This window comes from Leopardus geoffroyi, chromosome A1 (assembly GCF_018350155.1).
Source record: "Leopardus geoffroyi isolate Oge1 chromosome A1, O.geoffroyi_Oge1_pat1.0, whole genome shotgun sequence".
NCBI lineage: Eukaryota > Metazoa > Chordata > Mammalia > Carnivora > Felidae > Leopardus > Leopardus geoffroyi.
In genome coordinates this window covers 48590357-48612581 of record NC_059326.1, presented here as the reverse complement: position 1 = coordinate 48612581, position 22225 = coordinate 48590357, and the positions used below count along the sequence as shown (strand labels likewise).

Sequence of the window (22225 nt, the reverse complement as noted above, 5' to 3'; positions counted from 1 at the left end):
ACGTGGAGCCTGCTTGGGATTCTCTCTCTCCCTGTCTCTCTGCTCCTCCCCCGTGCTCACTCTCTCTCTCTCAATAAATATATAAACATTAAAAAAAGTAAAATTTGGAATCTGTTTCTACTGCGCGCGCGCGCACACACACACACACACACACACACACACACGTGAATATACACACAAATAGTAGATTCAATTTTTATTGAATCTACAGATCAATTGAAGGAGAATTTATATTTAAATACTGAGTTTTCCCTCCCATGAACATGGTTTAGCCCTCCATGTGTTTAGGACTTCTTTAATGTCTCTCAATAATGTTTTGTTTTTTCAAGGTAGATGTTTTCAAGGTCTTTCATATTTTTAGTTGTTCAATTCTTTAATGTGAGAAATTTTGTTGGCTTTTAAATTTATAATTATAGGGTTTTATTTTCTGGTGTATTGATTTTTGTGTATTGACTTTGCTAATAAATTCATGTGTTAATTTTAATTTTGTGATTGTAGATTCTTTGGATTTTCTGTTAGTACAGTCTTTCTGTGAATAATTATCCTGTGAATAATCACAATTTTACTTTTTCCTTTCGTTATCTGCATTAAAAAAGTATTTATTCTTTATGATACTGGCTGAAACCTACAACATAAGTTGTATCGACATAGTGGTAACAAATATCCTTTTTCTGATTTCAATGGGGGAAAACTTTAACATTTCACCATTAAAGGTGATGTTTGTGGTAGGTTTTAAAATAGATACTCTTTAAGCACCTGGGTGGCTCCTTCAGTTGGGTGTCCGACTTTGGCTCAGGTCATGATCTCAGGTGAGATCATGGTTCTTGGGTTCAGGCCCTGCGTCAAGCTCTCTGCTGTCAGCACAGAGCCTGCTTTAGATCCTCTGGCCCTCCCCTGCTTGTTCTCTCTTCCTCTCTTTCTCTCTCTTCCCCCTCAAAAAAATAAATAAACATTAAAAAAAATAGATACTCTTCAAGTTAACGCAGTTTTCTTCTTTTTCTACAGTCTAAGGTTGATTGTTAAACAGTGATTACCGTGTGTTCATTTTATCAAATGCTTTTTTGTGTTTATGTGAAGAGGTGAGCCTGCTGAAGGAATTTGCCTGGAGGGAGTGATGAAACTCCTCCTAGAGGAAGGAGAAGAAACCTCAGCTTCTCCTGAAGGGTCATGGTCATCAACAGAAATTTAGACATTGCAATTATAAGTAACAAATTCTTGAGACCAGGAGTAACGTGATGAAATATTTTAAATATTCGTCTGTTTTGTAATGTGCATTGGAAAGAGCAGAGGCTAGAGACCACATAGATTGACAATAATCCAGATTTGTTAAATGAGGGCCTAAGGGAGCTGAGGTGGTGAAGGAAAATTACAGAAGTCAGCTGGAAGATTCTGGTTTCGGAAAAAAATAAGCAGGATTGTTGTTATATGTTGGTTAGAAAAGAAACTTAAAATTGATTCATAAACAAGGTCCTAGGGTCTGGATGTTAATGGTTTCACAAACTGCAGTGAGAAACTGGGAGAAGGATTTGAAGGGGAGAAAGAATAATGACTTCCATATTGGGTGCTAGTAAGTGAGGCTTTCTGCCTGTGGTTAAGATGGTAAACCAATTGTGCGTAAGGGAGCTATTTTGGCTGCAAATCTCTAGTGTCTCTCACCATTCCAGACATGATAAGAATATCTGGATAAAAATCCTAAGAACCTAAGTGTTTGTTAGATTATTCAGTGATACCTATGTGGAAAAAAGAGTCACATTTTGGTGGGAAATTAGGTTTAGAGATATTCATTTGGGAATAATAATTGAGTCTCTGGTCGTTGAACTTCCTCAGAGATCAAACAAAGGAAAGCACATCATCTTAAAACCAGGGAGAATTTTGGAAGATAACTATCCTCTGTGTGTCATAAAGCATTTTGTGAACCTGAAAGTTGAAGCATATTGAAACTGCAGAGTTATGAGTGAAAATCAAAGAAATGCTATTATGGAAGTAAGCAATCAGCAACCTTCAAGTTGAAGGAAATGAGTATGTTTCAGACAAAGATTGGCATCCAGAAAGGTCTCTTGTGTGACCCTTGTGTTCGTTTAGGTGAATGCCGGTTGAATGCTGTTTGCAAATTAAAGTTGAACTACAGATTTGTGTGTGTACTTCATTTTAACCCTATTCTTGATTACTAGCAAGTTGTCATTTCCTTGGTTCTCACGAACAAAATGTAATTATTTTCATCCTCCATATCATGAGCTTTTGCAGAGATGAAGTAGGTGTCAAACCACAACACCTGGTATCTCCTGTTCCCCAGATTTACCAGTGCTTTTTTAGCAGGCTCCGTGGTTTCTCAAATAGCAGCAGGCCGCCTCCAGCCTTTTTTTTTAGTTTTAACATATATGATATGTGAGGGCTTTTTCATTTCTGAATCGCTAGTGATTGAAAAGAATATTTATTATATAAATGAGGGAATTAATAACAGTACATATGATTATGTAGGGACTTTATATTATATATTAATATAAAATTTATTTGTTATATTAATGGTATTTTAGAAAATGAACTGTTGAAAAGCATGATTTATTTCTGCTTAATGTATGAGCATAAGCTTTTTGTTATTTGGTTAATTTATTGAGATTGTTCAGTATTAGGTTATGTTTAGTATCTTCAGAATCAGAAAAGAAACTAATGTATTTAGTTGCATTTAAGGACCTTGAGCTGACAGAAACATATTTAGCCAAGATTAGGATAAATTAGTCTTTCAAATTAAGTATTTTAATAGCTGTTTGAGGTAGCAGACTCCGACACAGGTCAGAAATACTCCTTTGAAATGCATTGTCAGAGGGGGCTATTTTACATTGGATACATTATCAAAAATACAGGTTATTTCTGATGTGAAAAGTTAAGTTTCTTTTGTATCTTTGCATATATTTAGGTATCTCTGGTGAGGAAGAGGAAGAAAGGATTTTCATTCCATTCAGTAATCTTTGGTTTCATGTAGAAGAGTGTACAAAAATTCTAAAATCCTAAAATCTCCAAAAACTTAGATGAGTTAATGAACGTGTTATTTTTTAATTAGGCGAAAAACCTTTGAAAACATTGGCTTTATTGGCGTATTGGGCAAGATTTAAAATGACAATCAGATTTGGAATATATTTTCCCTTTCTTTGATTGGAAAAGGCTTTGAGATTGTGCTTTTAATTCAGAAATACTCATTTTAATCTGTTTAAGAGGAAAATAGCAAAACTATCTTGTTTCAGTTGGCTTGCTTATTTATTTTCCACAAACAGAGATGCCATTGCATGCAGGATAATACCAAGTTTATAAGAACCATCATAGCATAATATTTAAAATTATGAAGACTAAATCTTAACTGCTTATTTTAAAATCCTGGATCTGCTGCTTAGTAAGCAGATTACTTAGCTTGTGTGTTACCACATCTGTAAAATGAGGACAATAATACCACCTACCTCACAAGGGTGTGAGGAATATACAAATAGAGTAGTTAGAAGTTAGAACAGTTCTTAGCATGTGGAAATCAGTGTGTTTGCTGATGCTATAACCATTCTTTCTCCTCCACCTCCTCCTCCTTCTCTTCCTCTACTACTGAGAATTAATACCATTGTACTCAGAGAACAATTTGAATTCAGTTCTTTGGCCAGCAGCTTTCCCTCATTGTATTTCCCAAGATGTAGTTAGCCACCTTTGGGAGTAAAGTTAGAGTATTTAAAGGACTGTCTTTTAAAAAATCCTTTGATTTTTTAAAGTTTTATTTATTTATTTTGAGAGAGAGAGAGAGAGCAAGAGAGGGTGAGAGAGCGTGTGCATATGCAAGTGGGGGAGGGGCAGAGGGAGATAGGGAGAGAATCCTAAGCAGGCTCTACACTGTCAGTGCAGAGCACGATGTAGGGCTCGAACTCATGTACCATGAGATCATGACCTGAACTGAAGTCAGAAGCTTAACCGACTGAGCCACCTGGGTGCCCCAGATGTTTTTTTGAATGATACTGTATTTAAATTAAATACATTCCCCATGCATATTGGGGAAATACAGGTGAGCAGGGAACCTGCATACTCATGATAATTATTTGATAGTTGTTTCACTTGTGAACATTTCTTAAAAATTAGAATGGAGGTTAATCCATATATTATTTACTTATAGGTCTAATCCTGGTTTTAGTGTTTTAGTTTTATGTATGTCTCCAAATAGGTTTTAAGGCTGCACGTGGCCAACTTTTGTTTCGAGAGTATTTTTCAAAATGCTTTTGATACTCCTTGGCTGCTACACCATTATTTTTCAAAATCATTTCAATTTTCTGGAGTGTTTTTTTTTTTTTTTTAAAGATAAACTATGTAACTTCCATCCACTTCAGGAATATTTCTCCAGTCAGAGTTTTTAACTAGTTAGTGCTTGGCTCTGTGTGTGTCTGCACACATGCACACACACGTGTGTTTACTCTCTGTGGGCATATTTTCATGGATTCATAATTGAATAAATATTTTGAAATATTTTATTTATGAGTGTTGGAGATGTTTAGAAATACCTTCAATCACAGAACATAACAAAGTTCATGAGAAAAATCTTTTAGAGTCATTTTTTGTAGCATTACGTTCTTGAAATCGCTTTAGTGTTCCTGATTTAGCATACATCATATAATTCCCTTTACACTGTAAGACAGCCTCCCTGAGACACAAGAAGTCACACTTGCAGGATTGTTTTTATTATTTACTTGAAGTAAATCTTTCCAAATGACAGGCTTCTTTTCCGTATTAGAGCCCCTCTTTAGGTAGCCTGGGCTGGCTCGTGTAGATACGCCAGTTTCTAGGCTGTTCCCCCATAGGAGTGTCCTGAAACTCAGATTGAAATGTACTAATTCCCAGTACCTCCCCTTTCCCTGATATGTCTCTGCTTTCCCACTTTTCAAGACTCAACTTTGTTTTATCCTCAGTGAAGTCTCAGTGGGCTCCCTCAACTTCCCAGGATACGTCGTTCTTTCCTCAAAGCTGCTGTGGGGTTCCTCAGGAGGTGACTTGATACAGGTTAGAGAGTATGGACTTTGATCACAGTTATTTTTATTGTCAAACGTGGGAATTAAACCCTAGGTCATATGCTTTATACATGAATTTATTAAATAATAAAAGCACCTAGTCAGTGTTAAACATATGGTAAATATTCAGTGGCTGGTAGCTATCATTGTTATAATTATTTTACTTATATTTGTCGCACCTTTGTTTTCTGTGAGCTCCTCTAAATCAGGTACTGTGTGGCATACAGGCAATTTGTGGATGAATTAATAATGGAATTATATTTATATATATGGTATATGTATGTTGTACATATATATATATATACAGTATATGCTGTACGTATATATACTATATATATATATATATATATATATATATATTAGAAATTACTATTAAAAGATTAAAAGTCACTGGACCTTCATCATCTGCTAGCAATTACTTGGATTAGATTTGTGTTGATTTCCAATTTCAGTATTTTTCAGGTTTTAAAGGAGTCTTTGAACCTTGTAAACAGCGATCAACCTAATATATCGTGTCATTCTCAACAAATAGTATTTTGATTTTCTGTTATTATTTAGTCATGAGAGAAGCATATGGTTATGCAGTCCATTTGATGGTTTACTAATTTGGTCATCATTGAGAAATACTAATTGATAATGTATTTATTATGACAGCTAGCTATCTGTGGTGGACCAGATTATGAGCTATATAGGATAATGATTGTGATGTCTGAGTGTACAAACTGGATTGATGAGTTCAGCTGGACAAAACTCTTGTTCAGTAAGGCACATGGCAAGACCTGTAAGACATTCATTAAAAATACCAAATAAATCCTCATGTTTCCGTATCACTGTATCAAAATGTCAGTAGCACAGATCTATTAAGTTCTTTGATCCGTCTTTCACATCCTGTTTTAAAATCTGCATATCTTAAATTCCTCTGGGTTCAGATATTTGGAGAGATTACACATAAAAGCACCCTAAAAATATCTCAAGTCTGATATTTTCTAATTATTGTTAAATATTTTGAGATTGCAAATTTCATTTAAATGTCAACTGTAATTAAATGTGTGCCATTTGTTTTTCTACTCAGGTTTTACAGTTTGATGGAATGTTTTCCCCCACAATTTAATAAATATTTGTTTTATTTCACATGAATTAATTCAAAACTGGATAAGAGCAACATATTTTAATCAACTATTGTTGTGATGGACTAGAAAATAAATGTACTCCCTAAGCAAACTGTTTACTATGCATTTGAATGGAATTTATCTTGCTTAGTATTGGCAAGTTAAACATAGAAGGCAATAATTAATAGGAAAGCCAAATATGTATACTGCATACTGAATAAGGCAACTTATTTTTCTCGCCTCTGTCAGAGATCCTTAGTGTCTAAAATTTGTAATGACCCCATAATATATATGCCTTGTTGTGGTCAGACAACACCCACTGAAGTGAAATAGTAGAGAAATTCTTAGGCTTGTGTGAATTATGCATTTTTAATTGGTACCAAATATGTGTTTATCATGATTTTCTTTTCATTTGTTTTCAAAATTGTCAGCTTGCTTTTTTATGTATACATCACACAACCACATTATACTTCCATAAAATGTTGGGAAGTGAACTGGCACCCTATTATTTCATTTCTCCCACCAGCCCCTTAAAAACTCCGGGGATTTTAGTATGTTTAGCATGATAGAAAGGATCCTGAGAGAAAGGATTAAGAGAAGGTTGTCTGTGTTCTTCGTATGGGAATGCAAATGTGTGTGGCCAAGTTACTTTTGGCAGAGTGGCATGTTCTCTGCCGTGGTTTGATGTGCAAGTACAAATTGCACATGCTCATATTTGCGTTGCAGTCTAAATCACGTAAATTAGACATATGAAGACAAAATTTAATCATCTTGTCAGTCCTTTACAATACAAATCAGATTTTTGACTGTGCAGTCCCGATAAAATGACAATTACGCTTGAATATGAGCATAGCATAAATTACTTTTCAAACCATTCTATTGAGCACAATCTATGTAAAAGAAATGCTTAATTCATTTGCTATGGTTACTTTCTTTTAAAGGTTTATTTGTTCTCTGCATAGAATGATGCGGTGTAGTGGAAGCCGAAAACAGATTAAAAGAGTAATTTCCATGTCAGTGTGCTTTTTGCTTTACCTCTTCCTTCTGAAAATAGGCTGTTTATTCAGTGAACTCTGTTCTTAAATGATTGCTCAAGCTTTGAGGCATACCTTCCTCCAAGTGGGACCTTAATTCTTAAAGTTTGCTCTTTCTGTATTGTCTGTTCTTGTTGATAGTGAAACATTCTTGGGCGGGAAGCATGATCAGAGAAACATAAAGCTGGAAACAGAGAAGAACAATTTTAAAAGCGGAGAATTTTCAGTTGATTTCTATGTAACTAATAGAATTCCATAGGGATTATTATTGAATTTAGGTTATTAAGGACCTCAGATGCCCTTTCTCCTATTTCTATTAGCAGTTACATCATTGAATTCTCTTAATAGATGAATTGGAGACACTGTATTGTGAGAGCCTAGTGTGGAGATTCTGTCTCGTGTGTATTCCCAGGACCTTCCTGTAGAAAACGCACAACCGTGGTTGACAGTGGTATCGAGGAAGTGTAACTTGGATTCCAGTAGGTCATTGTTCCTTGACCATTGGGTGCTTGATTGTAAGTATAAGGGATAGGGATGGTATGGACATTTGTTGAGTAACTAGCTTGTGCCAGATTTTCTGGTGTATACATTGTATCCATTCTTGTTTTCAGTGTTGGTAGCCCCTGTCCCCTAAAAAAAGGAGATTTTATGATATAACTTGAACAAATGAGGAACAGGGGCATATGAAAGTTAAACAGCTTGCCCTAAGGCACATTTTTGCCAAGTGCTAGCGCTGGTGTTGATTCTGTCTGGGTTTGTGTTTGGATCCTTTCCACGGCAGCACACAACCTTTCTCAGATGGAGTAGAGCATGCCGTTTATTCTTGTGAGATCCTGAAATTCTGGGTATAGAAGAGTTCTTGATGTCTGCATATCGTCACTTGAATTGCCTGATGAGTCAAAGAACAGGGGTGGAACTTTGTGCTCAGGGAAGGGAGGTAACTGTAGAAAGTAGGTGTGTAATTGTAAAATATACCCAGGAAATAATCTACATTGAAGTTTTTTGTATTTTCTTTTTTAATTCATCAGGTCTTTGCTATGCTGCTCTTAATTTTCCATTAATAAACTTAATGGAAATTGGATTACTTATTATAGAAATAATGCTTTCTCTGTGGACTCCACCTGTCCTAGTTGAGGTGATTTCTGTTAAAAGTTTGAAAATGCATAAAGTGAGGTGCAAAAAAATAACGATCACTCTTTAATTACAAATCATGAAAATTATATGTATTTCCCATGTAGACGTTATTTAGAAGGTAAAACCATATATCCCAAATGGAAAATAAAGAACTGTTTTCCTATTTGTGCTGAGAGGCATCTCTAAAATTGGATATTCATATACACATAAATTGCTGACTCCTTACAGCCTATGTTAAAGAATATCTGAACACGAGTTTGCTTCCATATAGAAAATGATGTTTGTGCCACAGAAATCTGTGTGTCTTTTCTCAGCAGTAAGATGTCTCATGCTGTACAAGTTCAGAAGATACGGTAGATGTCACCTGTCACCTAGCAACAAGCTCCCTGCTTTGTGTCTTCAGCATCTCTTTTCATTTTAAGTCAAAATAGCTATGAAAACGTAGCACTTAGATTTGCATTTATCTCCAGAAATATTTAGATTAACCTTCAAATATTTTTAGTTCCCAAGATAACTCACTGCAGCAGATAAAACAGAAATAACTTTAAATGAAAAAAGGCAACTTATATATCAAAAACCTTGATGCACAGGAAGGCCAGGATGGATCGGTTACGTAATACCTTCAACTTAAATGCACCAAGCCTGCCTGTCGGGTTCCCTAATCGGCTTTAAAAGTTATGTGAATATGTATATAAACCTTATTACTTTTTTTTTTTTTTTTTTTTTTTTTTTTTTAATCAGCCCTTGAAAACACAAGATCACAGCTAATGAAGCAGTGATTTGTAAAACTGAATCTAGAAGACAGAATTCCAGATGGGATCGCAGTACCATTACCAGAATTCAATTTGCTTGAAACAGAGCAACTAAATTACCTTGGGGCAGAAAGTGAAATACCCTGACAAGTCAGGCGTCCATAAACACCTTCGAAACTTGTTTCTCTGTCTCTATTTAAAGATACGTAAAGGGATTTTCAGAGGAACTAGCAACAAGTGTACTTATGGGTCCTGAAGTATTTACAATATATTAAACACTAACCTTTTAAGATTGAGAACCTAATAGATCATTTAAGATGTGATGAAGAGCTAGCGGCCTGTTACTACTGGGTAATACAGTGCCCGTACCCGGAGGTCATTATTCTGAAGTGTAACTCCTTTTTCATTAAGTTGGGTCGCATCCACTTTCATTCTGGCCGTTTCTGTTGTCCAGGGTCCTTCCTTTGAGTTACAAAGGAAGCTTAGAATTCCTTTTAGGAAATTTTAGGGGAGAAAACAAGAGTTAGAAAGTAACAATTTAGAAAATCATTCTCTTTTGCTACAGTTTCTCCAGACTCACCATTCATAGATGAATATTTACTAATACTATAGGCAGCAGTATTTGTTTTTAAAAGTAAATCTAAACTTTTTTTTCCAAAATGTAATATTCTGTGTCTTTTCTTCTTTCTCATGGTTTTTTTTTTTTTTTTTTTTTTTTTTTTTTTTTTTTTTTTTTTTTTTTTTTTTTTGGTATTGAAGTCAGTTACCAGCTCTTTTCTGCTTCTTCACCCGACAGTGGAGAATCATTTTTGAAGCTAGGAAAGTAAGGACCGAAACCATGTGTGATGAATTTTTGATGAGGACAGTGGCCTTTAAAACTTCTGTGCTTTGAGAAGACTTACTGGATATATTTACAAACCTATTTGGCAGAGTTAAAGTGATCTTTTAGTTGGGAAATTGATGAGATATTAACTGTTGTTGGAAATGTGCCATTTCCCCATTTTATATCATGGCTTGATTTTGAAGGGGTTTGGAGAACAACCCAAAGGCGCCTGAGCATGAGTAAAAGAGAGAGTCATCTGTCTATTTCGTGGTCTCAATTTTGGGAAACCCTGTTGTTTTCTTGTTCAATATCTGGGCCATTGATTGAAGAGTGGTATTTCTTACATGGATGACAACACAGATGGCTGTACAGACATTGCTTCAGTTGAGGTAGATGGGGTAGATAGAACAGGCTTTATGGTTAGCATTGCTTCTGCAAAGAAGGGAATGGGGGCTCAGAGAGGTTGAATGATTTGTTTCAGGTCAAATGACCAGTGGATGACAGAGGTGACTATAGGGGTGTGAAGTGGGAGCTACAGTGCAAGAGATGAGCTTGCGCACTCTTTGAGGAGCTTGGATTAAACAGAAAACTAAGCTTAGCATTATACCGGGATCTCCTCACATTTCAAACGTAGGTCTATGTGTAAGTTGTAGGGGGTTGCAAAGATAAACCACAAAGAGTCCTGCTGAGATGTGGAAATAAGGAGTTTTGTAAGGACCCTGACATTATCTAGCTAGTTACCTTGGGTGCAAAATTAATCTCTGGTCGTCATTGTCAAATGGATCTGAAAATAGTCCATGTACTCAAGTCACAGAACTGCCTTTAGTACAAATTACATCACTGGGCTACTTTGTAAATCCGAAAATGCTGTCATAGTGTGTTATGTGTAGTTCATGTAACTTACTGTTTCTTTAAGTCACCACATTAATGTTAACTAAAAATACAAATTATATAATGAAGGCCCTAGTTACTTGGCTAAGAAAAATCCACATGATTGATAGAGGGCTTTACTTTATTTTTCTTCCATTAGTCATTATTACCCTCGCTTGCTCACTTGACAGGCATTTACCGATTCCCCGGAATGTGCCAGGGAGCGTGATGTGTTTCAGGAAATAAAGATGGGAATGGCGCTATGTTAGCATGTGCTGCTTCTTCTGTTGGGAATATAAATTGGTATAGTCTACTTTAAAAAAGATAGTTTGAAAATTGGGGGGGGGGACAGTTTCTATTATTTTGATCCAGTAATTATACTTGTAGAAGTCTATTCTAAGGCAGTAATGAAAGGTGCAGACTAGAGCAGCCATGCACAGGAGTGTAGGCTGAGGGTGCCTGGCTGAGGGGTGAGTGCTGGTGACAACCTACCCTGGGCTGTCCTTGCCAGGCCCTCCCTGCTGAAGAAAGCCTGTCGGTGTCCCAGAGTCCTTCTGTGTCTGCCCAGAGAGGGCGTCCTTTCTAGTTGCTTAAAGGCAACATCCAGTCTTGCGGAGGCCCCAGTGTATGCAAGATTTACACAGGAGGATGTTTAAATGTTATCCGTAGTAGTACAGAATCATAAATTATTAGACAAAAACTAGGGAGTAAGTTATCCCTACAGTGGAGTATTACGAATTTTGGATTGATCATTAGTAAGGTGGGTATCGTGTGAAAATAGCCAGAGTATATATCAAAGTATGGGAAAACAAATTACAAAACTGGAATGTAAGATTGAAGCCAGTTTTTGACATACCTAATACTTTCTGCTAAGGTGGGACTGATTGAGTTAGATCTGTTTTGAAGACTAGAAAGAACAAGACATGTTTGATAAGAACATGGTGCTATGGATGACTTTTTAATTCTTTCCAGGGATACCATATTATGATTTCATAATGTAAGATAGAAGAATTAGACACTCTGAATTTCAAGAGAATTTTTCTAGTTTGACACTGTAATGTTAAAATATTGCATTTTTATTGCTTTTTAGTAGCATTTCTAGTAGTAGAAGCTGTAGTATATATGAGAAGATGCATTTTGAGACATGAGACATATATCTTTTTATATAAATATAAATATAAATATAAGCACACACACAGAAGTGGGGAGGAAGAGAGCGGATGGGGGGAGACAAATTGATTGATTGATTTAAAACTGGAATAAAATTAAAGGCCAGTCCCCTTACAGACCAAGCCCATAGAAATTGTGAGTTGTGCCACATTTCATTTAAGGCCCTATGAGTGAGTGAACCCCTTTTCTGTTCAAATGTACGGAATTACATGCAAAGGAAGCTTGGCCCAGGGCTACACTGATTACACACCGGCACAGAATGGGTGCAGGTAAGAACAGGAAGGCGTGGCCCCTCTTGAGTATAATTCCCAATGAAGAAAAAAAAATCAACTATGCCTACTAAGCTGGCTTAACGGAATGCCAGTGAAAATTTGCCTCATGAAATGGAAATTCTGAAGCACGTTACATAATGCTGAGTGAAAATAAATAGGACTTTCAAGATACATCCAAGTGGCGCAAACGGTTTATTGTAATCAGAACCTTCTAATCCAGCAATACTGAATTGTATTAGGTGAGATCCACATGATCCTGGGGGTATGGGAGCTTTTAAGAAGCAGCATGTATCAGATCAGTTTTTAAAAAGTTACTTGGGTATTAACCAACATGAAGGCACCAGAAAGTATTCATATTAATTATGCTGCATATTTATACCACCTGTAAAGAGGAAAAAAAAAAAAGATCATTTCCTCTGGAAAACAGCATTACTTTAGAAATCTCTTGATTGCTAAGAATAAGGGAGCAAAGTACTCCAGTGGGGAGTATTTGTGACTTCTTTCATATATTAAATTTGCTTTTAAACCAATTCCTGCCATTTTCTCCTCACCTTTCTGTCTCTGTTACCTCCCTTTCTTTTTCTTCCCTTCCTTTCTTATCTTTATCCAGATCTTCATTATCTTGTGCCCAGGAGCTGTCATAGTTGGAGGTCCCGCTCCTATCCCCTCGTCTCTCCACTTTGCCCTTTACGTGGCTGGTAAAGAGCAAGCAGAAGACGACTAAAGACAAAAATATTCTTCACTTATGGTTTCATGATGTCATTCACTAATCAAGAGTGTAAAGAATTGTGGAATAAGTGTTTCACCCCCAGTGGAAGGATGTCCTCAACATGTGGAACTGACTCTCATGATTTGTTTCTGTTCTCTTCTTGCAGGATCAATGTGACTCTGGAGACAAATGGATGAATGAATACCCATATGAAGAGGAAAACAATAAAGGTTGGTTGGTCACATTTTCTAACTCTGGTGAACATCTGCTGTTGCACATTACTTTGGGGCAGTGATTCTCATTAGAGCACTTCTGCGTCTGTGTAGGAGACAGAGGTCACTACTCTGATCCGTACATCTGTCTGTAAAGTGTAATTTTTAATTTTTAAACCCTTAAATATTAAGAGCTTTGTAAGGAGGCAACCCTCTTTTGTGCAAGTGTGGCTGTCATCAGTTTCTAGGACTTAAGCTGGAATGAGAGAGTCAGCTTGTCGATGAATATTAAGAAACGGAGGACCACTGAATACAACTCCTCACTGGGACAGAGAAAAACCAAAGAAGCCAGAGTCTCTGTCACATACGTTGGTTCCTACGAGCGTAATCCTGATACCAGCACCATGTGGCATAGTATTGATTGCTGTCAGATGTTGTCCTCTTGCCAGCCCGTCAGCTTTGCTCAGAGGAGGGGGATGATTAGGAAAGTCTTCTCACTTTGGTTCCTTACAGACAGGTGCCACACTAAACTAGAGGGAAAAGAAAAAATCTTGTGATTTTCAACAGTAATCAACTGCTGGCCATCACTTTTTGTGTGGCATTTATTTGAGCTTTTCTCAGACTTCATGCTAGTTGTAATATAAAAATCATAGGTGATACAAAGAAAAGTACAGTATGTTCAACGATCTCCATTTCGTAAGGTTTTTATACTGAACAGGCTTGGTACACAGACATGTGTCTCATAACCCTTGGATAGCTGCACATCACCTGCAGGTTCATATTTTCCTTTCTCCACGGCTCCTGCTCTTGTCAAGCCTGTGTACATCATGCCATGTCTTTTTCTGCCAGCCTACCCTCACAGTTGCTTCCAAATGATTTTCCAGGTTCTATGTTTCGTTTAATGTTCCCTTCTTCCCTCGTCGTTGCTAAAATTGCTCCTTTCTAGTATTTGTATCTGGAAGATTTGCAGACACCTAGAGGGAGTATTGATTCACGGATGATACAAGGGAGACTTCTGGTTTTATGGTGATGTTCTTTTTCTTGACCCTAGTATTGCCTACATGGGAGAATTTACTTTGTGAGAATTAATCGTACTGTGTATTTATTTCTGTGTGGATCAGTGAGGTTCTGTTAAAGGGGCTCTGGGTGGTGGGGTGTGGAGGTCCAATCTGTAGTGCTTGTCAATTCCCATTGTGGCTGGTTTCAGTGATTTAATAACCAGCCTGCAAGGATCCTTAAAATTTAACAATTGGTACTCTTTTTTTAAAAAATGTTTTCTTAACATTTATTTATTTTTGAGAGACAGAGAGAGATAGGGCACAAGCAGGGGAGGAGCAGAGAGAGAGGGAGACACAGAATCCAAAGCAGGCTCCAGGCTCTGAGCTGTCAGCACAGAGCCCGACACAGGGCTCAAACTCACAGACCGTGAGATCATGCCCTGAGCTGAAGTCAGCTGCCTGACCAACTGAGCCACCCAGGCGCCCCTAACAATTGGTACTCTTGAGCTGGGCATCAACTAACACCAGCACACCATTGATAATTCCATTTGTAAAGTTAATATTATGTGTTCCTTAAGACCAGTGGGGCAGAGGTAGTAAATTTAAATTGTCCTGTCTCATCCCTATGTAAACATGGAAACCTTCTTCACTCATTATCATGCCAGATGTATTTATCCCTTTTATATGATGTTGATATCCTATCACTTTATGTTTTCATTTGATGGTTATTAAATTTTTATGTTTGAATGGATCAGTATTAACTTTGTGAGTTTATACATTTTGACAGTGTCATTGTTCTGTAACTAATTTTATGACAACTAAAGATGATGGCAAAGAGAATCATTGTGTTGCTACTTACCCTGAGGATAAACTCTGAAAATATCATCTTGATTGACTATAACTTATGTGATTCATTCTAAATGATTGTGCCTCTTAGCTTATAAAAGTCTTATTCAAAAGTCTGTATAGGGGAGGGAGCAATGAGTATTTCACTTAATGTGTTTGTCACAAAGAATTCTTTTTTTTTTTTAAGTTTATTTATTTATTTTGAGAGAGACAGAATGCAAGCGAGGGAGGGGCAGAGAAAGAGGGAGAATCTCAAGCAGCCTCTGAGCTGTCAGGGCAGAGCCCATGTGGGGCTCAAACTCACAAAACCGTGAGATCATGACCTGAGCTGAAATCAAGAGCCACACAGACACTTGCCTACTAAGCCACCCAGGTGCCCCAAGGATTATTTTTTTCTTATTACTGTTTTTCATATTTTTGATCTGTATTTTCAGTTATAGATGCCTTAAAACGGAGAATATATTGGTGCTTCTTTTTAAGCCTGCTTAAATCGGATGCTGTTAGTTTTAACAAAGTCTGATTCTGGGAGAAAATTGCAGAGTTTGAAAATTTTTATATACTTTAGGTGTATTGACAAGGTCACTATTAAGAGGAAGTTTTAAAATGTCAGCAGTGGAAGAAACATCGCCACTGTCTAATAATTGAAAAGAGATTTGAATGTGGCTCTTAAAACTATATAGTACATTTCTGGTTTGCCAGTGGTGATAAAATCTTGCCAAGAGCCACAGAATATCATATTGTGCCTTTCTGCCTAGGTTCTAATATTTAAATGGCCTAAATAGCATTTGCAGAATTCCTTTTGTGGCCACACCGAGAGTTTTATTTCCAGGAACAGATGAAGATCTTCTCTTTCCTTAGAAAATAGATATATTTGCGTGAAGTTTTTTCCTTTACTCAGTTTTTAAGTTCTTTTATTCAGTTTCATTGCACTTGATTTTGTCCCCTTACCATCTGTCATTATTAAACTTCAAATAAATTCAGGAAAGATCTCATCCTCCATTATTTCCTGCTCACCAGTATTTTGGCATAAAATATGGTATATGTGCTCTTGAATGTATTTCAGCAGTTGCTGTCCTTGTGAATGAGGTGGCTTGTTGGTGGACCCATCTCCACAAACCTGGCACTGCTCCATTTGTTTTCCAGCCGCTTCAATATGTTTACCAAGTGCTTCTCAGCTGCTGGTGTAGAGCAGGTGTCCAAAACACGCATGCATATACGTTAGCCCAGCTCATCAGAGTTCACAGTAAAACTTTTGCTCTGTGCCTACCTCTGATGAACAGCTGCTTAAACCATCCAGCATTTGTAGTGGATGACTTTTACTTCTTATATTTGGAAACTGTGAGGACAATAGCAAGCTTTTCTGAGAAAGCTTTAATTTCCTACAAAAAAAAAAAAAAAGTTTATAACATAGTGATGGGCGTATGTAGCATGGTTGTTTTAAATTTCTTTTCTGTGACGTTCCGAGGCTCTTTCCTCACAAGGATAGAAGAGATAGCAGCAACCTAGTCTTTATTCCCTGTTGAACTAAGTAGGCATAGTTGCTCAGAAAGCTCCAGGTAATGTAAATGTAAACATGTGGTCAGCACTGGGCTCCTCTGAGTGTATGTAGAGTGGCTGCCTGGGCAATAAACGTGGAATAAAATAAACAAACAAAACAAAGAAAAACAAGTCTTGGCTCTGCAGTGATCTGTGTGTATGATCATGGACCAGTGACGTCTTTCTGAATTTTAATTTTCTCAACTGCATACTGGAACTGAGAACACGTGTCCTATGTCAAAAGTTGTTATGGGGGGTACCTAAGTATGACATATTCGTGAAAATGATTTAAAGGATAGAGTTGTAAATGTGAGTGTGATACTGATACTATAATTTCTGTAGCAGAAGACAGAGGTTCACAGCTTTGTTGTATGACATCACACCACAAAGGCAAACATTTTCAGAACTGAAGTGCCCTCAAAGCTCACTAACTCTTAACGTGTGACTGGTGTGTGATCACCTTCTAGAAGAGTTGGTTGGTTACTTCAACCTCACATTGAGCACACTTTGGAATTTCCTACTGTATGAAGCAGTTAATCTATTTCCAGACATATATAATTGTATTACAAGTTCTTCCTCTTATTGAGCCAAATCAGTAGATTTGATAATGATCAAAACTATTAGGTATATCACATATTTATTAAAATATCATCCTGAATTGGGTCACTGTTTCATCAAATCCTTTCACCTTTGCATGTTTAATTTCTCTTATCTGGGAAATGAGAACAAAATGATATACAAGGATGGGAGAAATATCATGCAATTATTGAAGTAGAATAATGGCTTTATGATTTGAAAAGATGATGCATTGCTCATTTTTAAAACATTAAAGCAGGCAGAGCCCCATCACCTCCTTGCCTCATACCTTTTAACATATGGCGAACATTATTTACTTCTCTGTGTGCATATATACAAGTAAAAGTAAATACAAGAGATGGTTTCACAAAGTATGGTATTTATTCTTGGTCTTTCTAATGAGTTATTTTTTCAGTCTGCTTCCAATACAGTAGAAGAAATAGAAACTGAATTTATTTTATTTATTGTGTGTGTATATATATATATACACATATATATGTGTATATATGTATATACATATATATAATTTATTGTCAAATTGGTTTCCATACAACACCCAGTGCTCATCCCAATAAATGCCCTTGATGGCCATCACCCACTTTCCCGTCTCCCCCCACCCCCCATCAACCCTCAGTTTGTTCTCAGTATTCAGGAATCTCTTATGGTTTGCCTCCTTCCCTCTCTTTTTTTTTTTTTTTCCCCTTCCGCTCCCCCCTGGTCCTCTATTAAGTTTCTCAAGATTCACATAAGAGTGAAAACATGATATTTGTCTTTCTCTGCCTGATTCATTTCACTTAGCATAACACTCTACAGTTCCATCCACGTTGCTATAAATGGCCAGATTTCATTCTTTCTCATTGCCAAGTAGTATTCCATTGTATATATAAACCACATCTTCTTTATCCATTTGTCAATTGATGGACATTTAGGCTCTTTCCACAATTTGGCTATTGTTGAAAGTGGCTACTTTGTTTTGGCTATTGTTGAAATTTGGCTACTATAAACATTGGGGTACAAGTGCCCCTATGCGTCAGCACTCCTGTATCCCTTGGGTAAATTCCTAGCAGTGCTATTGCTGGGTCATAGCGTAGAACTATTTTTAATTTTTTTGAGGAACTTCCACACTATTTTCCAGAGTGACTGCACCATAGAAACTGAACCTAAACCGAAGGAACTTATTAATTTCAAAATAGTGTCCTTTCACCAATGTGATGCTATCACTTGACGAACTTTTTAAAAAAAAATTTTATTGAGAGAGCACACACACGCTTGCACAAGTAGGGGAAGGATTAGGGGCAGAGGGAGAGAGAATCTTAAGAAGGTTCCGTGCTCATACAGGACTTGACTCCATGCCCTGGGATCATGACCTGAGCCGAAATCAAGAGTCAGAAGCTTAATCAGCTGAGCCACCCAAGCACCTCTAGACTCTTAAATACAGAGAACAAACTGGTGCTTGCTGGAGGAAAGGTGGTTGAGGGGGGGATGAGTGAAATAGATGACGGGGATTAAGAGGTACAAACTTCCAGTTATAAGTAAGTCATGGAGATGAAAAGTACAGTACAGGGAATATAGACAATAATATTGTAATAACGTTATATAGCGACAGGTGTTAACTATGCTTATCACGGTGAGCACTGAGTAATGAATAGAATGGAATTATCTGATCAATATGTTGTACACCTGAAGCTAATATGTATATCAGCTATGCTTCAATTAACAAAAAAGTTAAGGGGATAAAACCCCTTTCAGTTCTGGGTTTTTTTTTTTTTTTTAAATGACTGAATTTAACTTTAAACAGCATTGTTTGACTTTTTGCTAGGAAAAAAATGGGAGAATTGATGACATTACTTTCTACACCCTTTTTCTCTCCTCTTGTTTGACCACCCTTTTAAGATTAAGGTTATTACCATTTTTTTCTTTATTATTAGGGATTATGAACCATAATTATCAAAGCTATTTAGTCTTAATTCTTATTTTTCTCAGAAATATGGAAACATTTCTATCTGGCATTTGGTGTCACCGTGAAGACTGGAGCAAACTGACATCTTGTTCTTGTTTTGGTTTTGTTCAGACGTTTATGGACTATTTTTAGTTTGCTGGAAATTTCAGTAACTTCATCGATTTTAGCTTTTATGATTCTTTGTCGGTTTTTCCTGGATCCTGCCATTAAACTCTGAGAAACAGTCTCTTTTTATATCTTCAGATTTTTAAATTATATTTAAAATATATTTTCTTTTTGTTTTGTTCTCCTCTTTAGTAATCCTGAAAATACGTAAAATGTTTCTCCTTGGTTTTTCATATCTGTAGTTTTCATCTTTAACTTTGTATTAAAAAATATATATATGTGTGTGTGTGTATATATATATAGATAGATATTATAGTTTATTTATTTATTTTGAGAGAGAGAGAGAGAGAGAGGCAGGGAGGGGCAGAAAGAGAGAGGGAGAGAGAGAACCCCGAGCAGACTCCGCACAGTCAGTGCAGAGCCTGATGTGGGGTGCGATCCCCGAGACCATGACCTGAGCCAAAATCAAGAGTGAGATGTTCAATTGACTGAGCCTCCTAGGCACCTCTTCATCTTTAACTTTTTGATTTCACTTACTGTGTTTTCCCAGGATCCTTTCTTCTTATGCGTTCAAATTCTTCATTAATGTTTAGTTCCCGAGGTGGCTTTTTAAACAGCATCTCTATAGTATCATCTCTCATCTCTTAGCATTTTATAGCTATCAGCTGATTTTCTCTGTTTTAGTTGTATTTTATCATTCTAACCCTTGTACTTCTTCTTGAACATTTTTTTTTTTTAATTTCATGAAGTGTTATTTGTCCAAATTCTTCATCTGTTTCCTTGGGTAATTCCTCCTGTTGATGTTTGTCCTTCACTGGCTTTTTACTTATATTTCTCTTTTGCTTTTGACATTTGCTGCTTTTATGCACAGTTCCCTTGTGGCCTGTGGTCATTACCCATCTTTGAATGGGGCCAGTATTTGCTACTGTTGCAGGTAGTGTCATGGGCAAGGTCACCAATAGTTTGGGTATGAGCCAGAGGAGTCCAGATCTTTGACTTGACTTTGTTATTTCATATACTCTTTAAATAAAGCTGTCATTTCCAGAGTCATCCCTGTTTCCATCATACAGTAAAGGACTCTTGAGATAAAGGCTCCTGATTGCCTTTCCATTTCAAGTGGACTCACTTCATGACCGAGCTGGACTTGGTGGAAAAAAAATAATGCTGTGTCTGTATATTTGCTCTTTTAGTACGACTGTCTCTACTTTCACTGGATAGGCCGTTCATAACTGTGATTTTTACCTTTAGGAAATTCTCTGTTTTGCTCGAGGTCTGAGGAGGTGTCTGTCAGCTCCCAGGAGCCTCCCAGATTTCACAGTCTTTGATAGCTGTGCTTTATTTGTCAGTCTGGGTTTCTGACTGTTTTTGCTCTCACAGAAGGTGGAGTTTCTTTTTTCATTTTTTCTAAGTTTGCTTTAAAATTTTTCAGTGAGTGTTAAAGGAAGGGTATAAAAAATCCTTAACATTGCCGTTTCTAGTAAGTAATCGTTTATTTTTATTTTTTAATGTTTATTTATTTTTGAGAGAGAGAGACACACACAATGAGTGGGAGAGGGGCAGAGAGAGAGGGAGACACAGAATCCGAAGCAGGCTCCAGGCTCCAAGCTGTCAGCACAGAGCCCAATGCGGGGTTCGAACCCAGGAACCATGAGATCATGACCTGAGCCGAAGCTGGCCGCTTAAATGACTGAGCCACCCAGGCGCCCCATCAGTAAGTAATAGTTAGATGCCGTAGAGTTTAAGAGCTTGGCTGTGCCCTCAAGCCTCCTGGTTTTTCACTGTGGCTGTGTCAGGGATTCACCTGGCTTCTATTCTTGATTGTCCTGTCTGTGATGTGGAAATGATGATGGTCATGCCTTCTCTGCAAACTGGTTGTGAAGGCTAAAGGAGAAAATTCTTGTGAGGGTTAAATGAGAAGGTTAAATGTGTTTGCATATTGCTTGGCAATTACTAAGTGCCCATTAAAATGGCTATTTTTATTATTTTAAGCCATGTTAATTGTATTACGGAAAATTTGCTACTCAAGCCAGTATTTGTATATATTTTTTCCTTTGACTGAAGATCTGTTGGGATGTAGCAGCACACCTGGGGGGTACTGGGTGTCCTACTTAATATTGTCAGCTTCTGGTTTTGGGGTTTGACTGAGGACTTCCAAATTATTCCTCTCTGTTGATAAGGAATAGATACATTGGGCTTTTTCTTGGAGGAAATAAAATTCCTGAAGACATTGGATATGCTGTGGTGGTTGGTTCATGCATGGAATGCCAACACCTCCTCTCCTATTAATCAGGGTTCTCCAGAGAAACAGAACCAACAGGAGGTATATATATCCTGGATGATATATATGACTTACTGTAAGGAATTGACTCATGTGATTATGGAGACGGAGAAGTCCCATGATCTGCCATCCATAAGCTGGAGACCCTGGAAACCCAGTGTACAATTCCAGTCTGAGTCCAAGGACCTGAGAAGCAGGGGAGCCAACGGTATAAAAATCCAGGTCCAAAGACTGAAGGCTGATGTCCTTGCTTAAGTGTGCAAGGACTGGCTCGTCTCTTCCTTCACTTTTTGGTCTCTCTGGGTCCTCAACCGATTGGGTGATACCCACCCACATTGGGGAGGGCAGGCTACTTACTAAGTTCACCGATTCAAATGCTGATCTCATCCAGAAACACCCTTACAGACACACTAGAAATCATGTTTAACGTGGGCACCCTGTGGCCCAGTCAGGTTGAACAAAATTAATCATCACACCTATCCTGCAGTGTGATTAATCCAGCAGACCTATATTTAGCATTTATTATTTGCTAGACACGGGGCTGCACATTCAAATTAAATTTAGACTCTGACCTCAAGTCTTCGTCATCTCAGGGACAGGCAGAGTAAGTTACTACAATTTGATGTGATTAATGCTATAATATATCTCATGAAACAGAGTTGATGTGGGCCATGGATGGGTTCGCATATGAAGCGACGTTTGGCCTTGAATGACGGTGTCACGTTGACTGGAGGAAATAGACGCAACCAAGAAAAAGTTACAATCTTATATTTTAAAAAAATTCACAGTAAATACGAAGTATATTTTCTTTTCT

General features: G+C 37.2%; 1 protein-coding gene across 11 annotated transcripts in view; it reads left to right on the top strand.

Moving 5' to 3' along the window:
* KLF12 (Kruppel like factor 12) overlaps nucleotides 1-22225 on the top strand; it is a 444745-nt gene that overhangs the window by 127376 nt on the left and 295144 nt on the right. For all 11 annotated transcript variants that reach the window (XM_045478946.1, XM_045478937.1, XM_045478928.1 and 8 more), the window contains one exon: nucleotides 13067-13130. In XM_045478946.1, coding sequence (XP_045334902.1) covers nucleotides 13098-13130 — 33 coding nt within the window. In that variant the 5' untranslated portion in view covers nucleotides 13067-13097. The remainder of the gene's footprint in view (nucleotides 1-13066; nucleotides 13131-22225) is intronic.